At 52.1% G+C, this 9,060-nt stretch overlaps 1 protein-coding gene across 1 annotated transcript; it reads right to left on the bottom strand.

The window, feature by feature from the left end:
• Nucleotides 1-6,312: 6,312 nt before the first annotated feature.
• LOC143676672 (olfactory receptor 9S13-like) lies at nt 6,313-7,263 on the bottom strand. Its single transcript, XM_077152090.1, has one exon. The coding sequence runs from the start codon at nt 7,261-7,263 to the stop codon at nt 6,313-6,315; it is 951 nt and encodes a 316-aa protein (XP_077008205.1).
• Nucleotides 7,264-9,060: the final 1,797 nt, after the last annotated feature.

Below are 9,060 nucleotides of genomic sequence, written 5' to 3'. Positions count from 1 at the left end.
TATCCAGTGTAGTGAGGCTTTTAATTCAGCAAGAAGATCTAGCCCCATTAGTGGGCTGGGGCAAGAAGGCACTCCTAAGAAAGAATGTGCAATGGGGTACCCTTCTATTAAACATGTAAGTGGCCCAGTAGTTAAGGGGCATGAAGGATGGCCATCTATGCCCATAACCATGACCTGGGAAGGAAGGAGTTGACCTGAGTAAGAGGGGAGGACAGAAAAAGTAGCCTCTGTGTCCACTAAAAGGGAGGTGGACTTACCCGCTACCTTGATTGTTACCCTGGGCTCGACAAGGGTGATTGGGGTCGCTGAGGCTGGGTGTCGTCAGTTGTTGGTGGCCAGGCCCAGGACTGCTAGCGGTGGGTTAGGGGTTGGAAGGACGGCACCCCCAGGGCCAGGCACCAAGGGGCAGTCACTTTTCCAATGTCCCTTTGTACCACAGAGAGGGCACGGTCCCTTGGGCGGTCAAGGATTGGGGCACTGGCAGGGCCAGTGTCTGTCGAAGCCACATTTGAAGCACTTTCCTGGTGGTGGATTAGTCATAGCCCACTTCTCCATTGAAGTGAGCTGCAGAACCGCAATCAGGGATTGGGTTTGTAAATTTGCCTTTTGGCGGTCCCAGTATTCCTTTTCTGCCCTCTCTAGTTCATCATGAGTATTAAAAATCTTAAAGGTCGTGTTTACCAGGTCACGGATAGGGACCTGAGGACCGTCCTCAATTCTTTTAAGTTTACGCTTTATATCTGGAGCTGATTGGGATATAAAGTGTGTGGCTAAAACAGTTTTACCAGCCTCTGAGTCAGGGTCTAGGTAGGTATATTGGGAGAGGGCTTTTGTGAGCTGGTGTAGAAAGGCAGCCGGGTTTTCGTCAGGACCCTGGGTAATTTCCCTTAGCTTATGGAAGTCTACTACTTTATGTGAAGCTTTCTGCATGCTGGTTATGAGGCATGTAAGCATTTTGTCCAGTCTAGTCCACCCGTTCCTCCCCGCTGGAGTGTCAACCTGATATTCCCAGCCTGGCTCCTGATCTGGCACAGCCTCAGCCCCTATCAGCATAGTGTGGTCATATGGACCTGGTTAGCATGAGCTCTGGCTGCATTGAAAATGTAGTCCATTTCATCTGGAGTTAGGGAAAAAGAGCAGATTACATGAATATCATGCCAGGTGAGGTCGTAAGCATTAGTTAGATAGCAGAAGCGGGGGGTGGGGGGTATGCTGATAATGGGAGAGCCTTTGGAGTAGAAGGAGGAAGGGAAGGATAGGATGACGGCTGGAATGCTGCTGGAGCAGGGGGAGGAAGAGGGGGTTAAGATGGCAAGTTGCAGAGGTCCATAAGGATATTAAAATCGAAAGTTGCATTCTCAGGCCAATGAGAGAGGACCGTTGCCCATACTGACGGGTCTCTGAGGACAAAGGACTGGCCCAGGGGGTGTCGGCATCCCAACGCCCTGACAGAGTCCTCGGAGCTCTTACGAGCGGGGGCTTGTCTCCCCAGGGGACATCTCACCTTGGTTTGAGACCCTTTCAGGTCCTGGACCTGAATTTGGGAGGGAAACGAGAAGCAGGGTGTCCCCACAGCTTTTTGAGTCCCTGTAAAAGGGTATGAGTCTTGCGGGTGTCCCCATTCACCTCAGCCCTCAGAAGAGACCCTAACATGAATTCACGATTTTCGGAGAGTAATTAAAGGAAAGGCTCTCTTGGAACTGTGAGACCCAGCAGCAGGGCTGGGAGGGCAGGGACTTACCCAATCTGTGGTGGATGCAGCGGCAGGCTGAAGGATCCCTTGTCACTGGCCATGTGGAGAAAGGAGAAGAGAGGAAGCTGGGGCACCTCTGACCAGGCAGGCGGCACCCGCGCTCCTCTCCCGGGTTTCCGGCACCAGATGAAAGGTTTAGGAGGTAACAGGGTGAAAAAGAAGAAAGGTAGACCAGGAAATTTAAACTGGGGTGGGCGTATTTCTGCGCTCCCAGGCAGAACTCATCAAACCCAAGATGGAGGGAGGTGAGTGCATGCGCGGGCTTCAGCGCGGGCAGCTTTTATGGATGGAGGTCGGTGACGTCTGGAAGGGGCAGTTCATTAGTTCCGGAAGTCATGTTGGGAGGGGTGACACAGCCTCCACAGCTCCAGTTGCAGTGCCCCTCCCCATTCCCCGGACCTAACAGACGCACCCACAAGCTGCACCACTCAGAAAGCGGGGATTAAATCACCTCATCCAAGATGCCCCGATTGCATTCATGGTCAGTTCTAAAGAATCTGTAGTTAAGTTCTGGAATTAATAAATCATTGGCAGGATCTGTGTATACAAATCAGTTCCTTTTCTATAGACTTATAAAAGAACAATGATAACATTAATTCAAATTACTGCTTAAGACGGAATGCAGAAAATCAAATACCAGATTCAATTTAACAAAATATGGTGATGACCTGTGCATAAGGTAAGAGAAAATATACTTAAATGAATGAGACATGCATCTGGTTTATGAATTGGAAGAATCAATATTTTCAAGATTTTAAATCTTTCCAAATTAAAATACACTTTGATTACAATTCCAATAAAATTCTAGGCAGTGTTAATTTTATTTTTAAAATGTATTTTCTTAGAGCTCTGTAAGTTTATAGGAAAGGCATGCAGTAAGCAATGTTCCAGTACAAGACCCCTCAGCTTTCAGTTGTAGGTTTACAGGAAAGGTCTAGGGTTTTGTTTTTCTAATAGTTTAGTGCCAGCAAATATTCTACATGAAATTTCCCAGTGTGACTGGTGCAGTGGTGTTACTGTCCCGGCCATGCTGCCCTCCTCGCCGCCCACAGTGGAGACTTCCCTGTGACTCGCCCACAGGAGCTGCCCCCGTGATGCTTCACTGCCTCCCCGACCCCGCTGGAACCTCTAACCTCACTGCAGGCCAGGAATTTGCATACTCCTCTCAGGTTATAAAAGTGAGTCCATGCGGTACTCGCCCTTCCCTGTCTGGCTTATTTCACGCTACAGGATGTCTTGGAGACTCCTTTGCTTTGCAGCAGGTCCCAGAACTGAAGGTGATTCACTGCGGGTGCCTGCAGGCTGTTGTGCGGTCTGCCATTGTGAGCCCTGCGGGGCCACCCAGTCCCTGCGGCGGGCTCTTTGGGGTCTCTCACGGTCAGGTTCATGTGTCCACTTGGCCAGGTGGTGGTACCAGTTTGTCTGGTTGGGCAAGTGCTGGCCTGTCTGTTGCAATGAGGACATTTCATAGAATTAAATCATGAGCATGTCGGCTGTATCCACAGCTGATTCCATTTGTAATCAGCCAAGGGGAGTGTCTTTTGCAATGAGTGATGCTTAATCTAATCACTGAAAGCCTTATAAGGAGGATTCAGAAGCGACAGTATCTTCCTACTTTGGCTGGTGAGCCTCTCCTGTGGGGTTCATCCAGACCCTCCATCCGAGTCCTCGGCTTCACAGCCTGCCCTGCGGATTTTGGACTTTGTGTTCCCGCATCACGTGAGACACTTTTATAACTTTTATATTTGCAAGTGTTCCCTGCTGATTCTGTTTCTCTATAGAACCCTAACTAATATAGGATCTCTGCCGGGAGACGGGAGGGGGGCCCACGGATCACTGTGCCCTGGACCCAAGGAGGAACCGCCTTATTCCCGCAGGCCCGCCCCGCCCACTGACTCCTAAACCCAGAGGCAGGGGACAAGCAGCCCAGACGCGTCCTACAGCAGAAATTCCAGTGGCCCTCCCCAATAAAAACCACCTCAACCAGTAAAGTGGGGTCTCCCAGCGGGAACACGGTGGTGCAGAGCTGCCCCCACAGGCCACAGGCCGACGCGGAAGCATGGCAGAGGGACACACGTTTTGTCCCAAATCCAGTCAGTGTGCAGCGAGGAATTAACCTGGAGGGTCAGGAGTTGCTGTGCGGAGCAGAGCCCTGGGCCCAGGCCTGCCTGCACCTGCGGGGTCCTGCCCCACGAGCACACGGGGAGGAGCGCATGGGCCGGGACCCTGCATTGAAGTGTCCTGGAACTTGCGCTGGGCCTGAGCGCATCCGAACGCAAGCTCTTCTGACCACAGCAGTGACTTCTGCGGTGAAAAGGGCTGCCCCGCCTCAGACCAGTAGTCTCTTCTGAGGTGTCGCTGGGGTTGTTCGTGGATCCCGAACTCAGCTGCCCGGTTCTGCAAGGGGGTCCAGAGGGACTAGGGACCCACCGGCGGCCCTCAGGATGACTGCGCAAGGGCACTGGGCCTGAGCACACATCCTGCGTGGGGCCAGCCCTGGGCTGGGGGCAGCGACCTTACTGTCCACGTGCGTCGTGGATGGGGAGGTGTGCGGCTCAGGACACAGAAGGGTCAAGACCCTCCTCATTTCCAGCTGGGTCCATCCCCGCCCTGACCCGTCCTGGACCCCTGTGGGTGGGACAAGGGTTTGCATTTCTAATAATGACACAACATGGAACATCACGGTCAGGTGAAGTCTCTTTGCTCCCTGTGCCCAGCTGCTGGCCGCTCTCCAGACTGACCCTGTGGGCGTGACCATGCTCTGAGGATGACTTCACTGGACATGCAGTGCCCATAATTGTGGTTGTGTTTAATTTCACACTGAACGTGAGATGCTGATGTATATATGCAGCTTACTTTTCCCCTTCTACATTTTATTTCCACATCCTTCCATATTTCAGTCACATTTTCCCATTGTTTTAACATCCTGTGAATAGACTTCAACTAGCTAGGGCACTCTGTTGTTGCAGGATTGTCTTTTCCTAGAGTTGTCCTAACAAAGCGCCACAAAAAGAGAAAGGCAGATTCAAATAAAAGAAGTATATTCTTACAGATCTGGAGGAGAGAAGTCTGAAATGCTGTCCCAGGGCGAGGCTCCTGCACCCCCCTCACTGCCCTTTCTCGGCCTCTGGTGGGTGGCGTCCTGGGTCCTCCAGGATCTGCCTCCCTCACAATGTGGCTTCATCCCTCTGTCTATCTGTGTGTGCTGCCCTTCTTATAAGGACAGAAGTCTTGTTTAATTAAGGAACATTATTGCAATGTGACCTCATCTTCATTCCCTCTATCTATAGCAACCCTTTCTCCAAATAAAGTTCCGATCACACTGGCGTTGGGGCTTCAGCAGAGCCTGTCGGATTGGGGGAAGGGGCACAGGTCATGGTAAATTAGATGTTTGGGTTGATTCCTACATGCTTCTTTTTACAATGATTAGAAATATGGCAATGAATAATCTTTTTCCCTCTGAGTTATATGTCTAGAAGTGGATTCCTGAATAGAAAGATAAAAACCTTTTTCTCAATCTCATACATTTTCATATTAATCACACTGCATGGAGGCTCCATGCATCTTTTTGCAGTTTTCCATCCAATTACAGGATTCAATTCTAGTCCCTTCCATAAAGTGGAAGGACATATCTAATGGTTATATAATCAACAAAAGTGCTCATATCTAGAACACAACAAAAATCTTATGAATCGATAAGGAAATGATCACTAAGGAGGGGCAAACAGAAGAAGCACCCCAAACAGAAAACAGAACACCCAGAAAGCTTGTGAGCCTGTGAAGTAAAGCTCATCTCATCAGCCAATGGGAAATCCATGGAAACATGGGGGAGTGTGGGTGGCTGCACCTCATGCAGGTGAAGTCACCCAACACTTACTTCCATCTCTTCTCCTTCTCTTCTGTCCTGCAGTACACACTTCAGGGTCCTGATGCTGAGACCCCGTAGGGGCAAAGCAGGCCCTGTTGTGGCTGTGAGCAACTGTTCTGCCATCCTAGCTGGTGGGGTTAAAGGTTCGGCTGAATGCTGAACATCAGCACCCATTCCCTGTGCTTGGGGCTCTGGAGCCAGCCTGGAGTTTAGGGAGAATCCCAGGACCAACCTCAGGACAAAGACCCCTGAGCAGAAGCAGCTCATAGCTCACACTCCAGGGAGCTCCACAGTGATCAAAGGACTGTGTTGCAGAGCCCCTTACAGGATGCCTGGGCATTCCCTGACCACCAGACCCCATGAGCTTCATTTGAATGGTAAGTAGGAAGGTGCCTAGGCATGTCTGCTCCCCAGAGCCACCCTGGATGATGGGTAAAGGGTGAACCTCACCTGGCTTCAAGGATTCTGCTCATCACTCTGTCCACTATTTGCTCAACCTCCAGTATTTGGGTTATCATTCCAAAGGATCACTAGATTTCTGGTGGCAAAGGACCAGTCTATCACTGTATCTCTCACAGAAATTCCTGGTCCCTAATGCGATCAAGGAGTGTGAAATGGATGGATGGATGGACACCTCCAAGCACCCCCATGTCTGCGGAGCCTCCCCTCTTGCCCTCAGGACACTCTCTCTTCACGTGGCCACGTGTTTCTGGCTGAGTCTCCTCAGGGCCTCCTTTACGTCCTTGTTCCGTAGACTGTAGATGAGGGGGTTGAGCATCGGGATGACCAGGGTGTAGAAGATGGACACCACCTTGCCCTGCTCCATGGACTGCACAGCTCCTGGCTGGGCATACATGACGAAGACGGTTCCATAGAACAGGGAAACTGCAGTCATGTGGGAGCCACAGGTGGAGAAGACCTTCCGTCTCCCGGCCACAGAGCGCATCCTCAAGATGGTCATGGTGATGTAGCCATAGGACACGAGGACCACGAGCGTGGTGCCCACAATGATGAGCCCACAGAATCCAAACATGACCATCTCGTTGAGGGCCGTGTCAGCACAGGCTAGCCGGAGCAGGGGTGGCACATCACAGAAGAAGTGGTCAATGAGGAGGGAGCTGCAGAACGGGAGGTGGAAGGTGAGGCTGGTCTGCACAATGGAGTTGAGGCAGCCTCCACAGTAGGAGCCCAGCACCAGGCAGGTGCAGGCCATGGGGTGCATGGCGATGGGGTAGCGCAGGGGGCTGCAGATGGCCATGAAACGGTCATAGGCCATGACGGCCAGCAGGAAGCCTTCAGTGGTGACCAGGAGGGAGAAGAAGAAGAGCTGGGTGGCGCAGCCTACAAAGGTGATGAGCTTGGTGGAGGAGAAGAAGTTACTGAGGGCATTGGGGGCAATGACAGACGAGTAGCACAGGTCCAGGAAGGACAGGTTCTTGAGGAAGAAGTACATGGGGCAGTGGAGGTGGGCATCCAGGGTGATGACCACGATCATGGTGAGGTTCCCCAGGATGGTGACCATGTATAGGGTCAGGAACACAGCAAAGAGCAGGGCCTGAGTCTCAGGGTCACCCTCAAATCCCACCAGCATGAACTCCTGCCAGGAGGCCCCTGAGATGTTTCCATTTCTGTGGGGTGGCATGGCCTGAGCCAGGACACGGTGTCAGAGGAGAGGCAGGGGACAGCAGGAGGGAGAACTCATGATTGGACTTTCCCATGTACCTGCAGCCCTGGTGCCATCAGTGTCCTGCTTCTCACTGACCAGAAGAACAAGTGTCCATTTGCTTCAAAATGAGCTCAGAGTCGCCTGAAAAAGGAAACGTTTTGTCATTAATTAAATCATAAATATGCACAGGGCCCTCACTCCACAGGAGTCTGAGATGTTGCACTGAGGATGCAGTGATGTCTAGCACAGCTGAGCTTATGGTGTAAGGATGGCATTTAAGTCTCCTTCTTTCTTCAGCTCTGGACGTTCTCCCATCCTCATGAGTGGTGCCCCTTCCTCAGGTCCATGCCTGGGTTTGCACATGCATTTGGTCTTGTGCTGTCCACACCATGTTCCTAGTTCATTAACCCAGGTAATGCCCATGGACTGCCTCCTCTCCACCAGCATCATGCCATGTGCTGATTATATCATGAGGCTGGGCTGGAAGAAGCAGAACCTCCACTCACCAGTGTTTACTCTGCCCTCAGGGGGTCGGGCTGCCTCTCTCTCCCTGCAGGTCTCTGCGCTCCATCTCCGTGTCTGTCATTCTGTGGCTGAGCTAGCTGGCACTCCATCCGCAAGTACCTTGCCTCCTTGTGGACCTTGGGGTGTTTCCCCCAGTTTCTCATGTATAAGGGACAGGCTCCCCCGGTCTTAGCAGAGCAGGAGAGGGAGCAGTGGAACTCCTGGAGGGTGGAATGCCCTCCTTTCTGCCACCCATCAGCTGACTTCCATTCTCTTCTGCATTCCTCACTGGCCTGGAGGCCTCCAGCAGGTCCCACCCTTCCTACTGCTAACCAGAGTCTTATTCTGCCTAGTCCCGTCTGGACTCTACTGAACTTTTTCTTCCTCCATGTCTGGTCACAACATGGGCCACTGCAGAAACCAGCAGGGGGCTGGGTATTGAAAACACGTGTTTGCAGGTGACTGATGGAGTCTGATACTGGAGAGGGAGTCCCAACCCCCACACCCCCAAGGAGGAGAGCTGGGGAAGCACAGAGCTGAGAGGGAGACAGACCTCAGGGCGTAACACAGACCCCCAGTGTCTGAGCTCCAATAGGGAGAGGCTGCCTGGGAGGAGTGAGTTCCCAGTGAGTGGGGGATTCAAGGGTGCATGGTGCAGGGTTCGCCCTCCAGTTTTTTCCTGCCTGCATCCCCTCAGCTCAAGCTGTCCCAGCCTGTTCACTGAGAACCCAGATACTCCAACAGAAATGGGTGCAGAGCAAAGCAAGGCTCAGCCATGGTCCTCTCCCAGGAGAGCTCTCCTCAATGCCTTGAGCTCAGGAGCAAGACCCCGTGATGCTCAGGCCAAGGCAGCCTGGACACTGGGCCTTGCCTGGACATGTGCAGCTGCTGGGTTGCCAGGGTGGAGGAGGGGTCAGAGGACTCTGCCCTGCACACTCATGGCAGTCACGCTGGGACGACGTGAAGCTGGCAGGCATAGCTGTCGGCCCCTCCTGGGCACCCCCATGCCCGCTCACAAACAGTGGCAAAGATGGTCCCATCTGTCCAACACCATCACTGTTATCATAATTCTCCATTGTGACCACAAGGTTTTCAGTTTCATTATTTTGTCCTCAATTCACAACAGTTATTCTTGACAAACACCAAGCACATCAGAATAGTGTCTACCTAAGTTTTCTGCGTGAGATGCTGAAACAAGATAGGAATTTCCATCCACAGAAAACAAGGATCCACTCCAGGATCCACTCAGCCAGCAGCCGGCAGTGGGAG

Source organism: Tamandua tetradactyla, chromosome 3 (assembly GCF_023851605.1).
Source record: "Tamandua tetradactyla isolate mTamTet1 chromosome 3, mTamTet1.pri, whole genome shotgun sequence".
In the NCBI taxonomy this organism is placed as follows: Eukaryota; Metazoa; Chordata; class Mammalia; order Pilosa; family Myrmecophagidae; genus Tamandua; species Tamandua tetradactyla.
The sequence above is the reverse complement of the archived record's forward strand: the minus strand, read 5'-3'. Positions and strand labels throughout refer to the sequence as shown.

Bases quoted from the DNA above. Each gene is read 5' to 3' on its own strand.
- LOC143676672 (XM_077152090.1), bottom strand. From the start codon at position 7,263: ATGCCACCCCACAGAAATGGAAACATCTCAGGGGCCTCCTGGCAGGAG.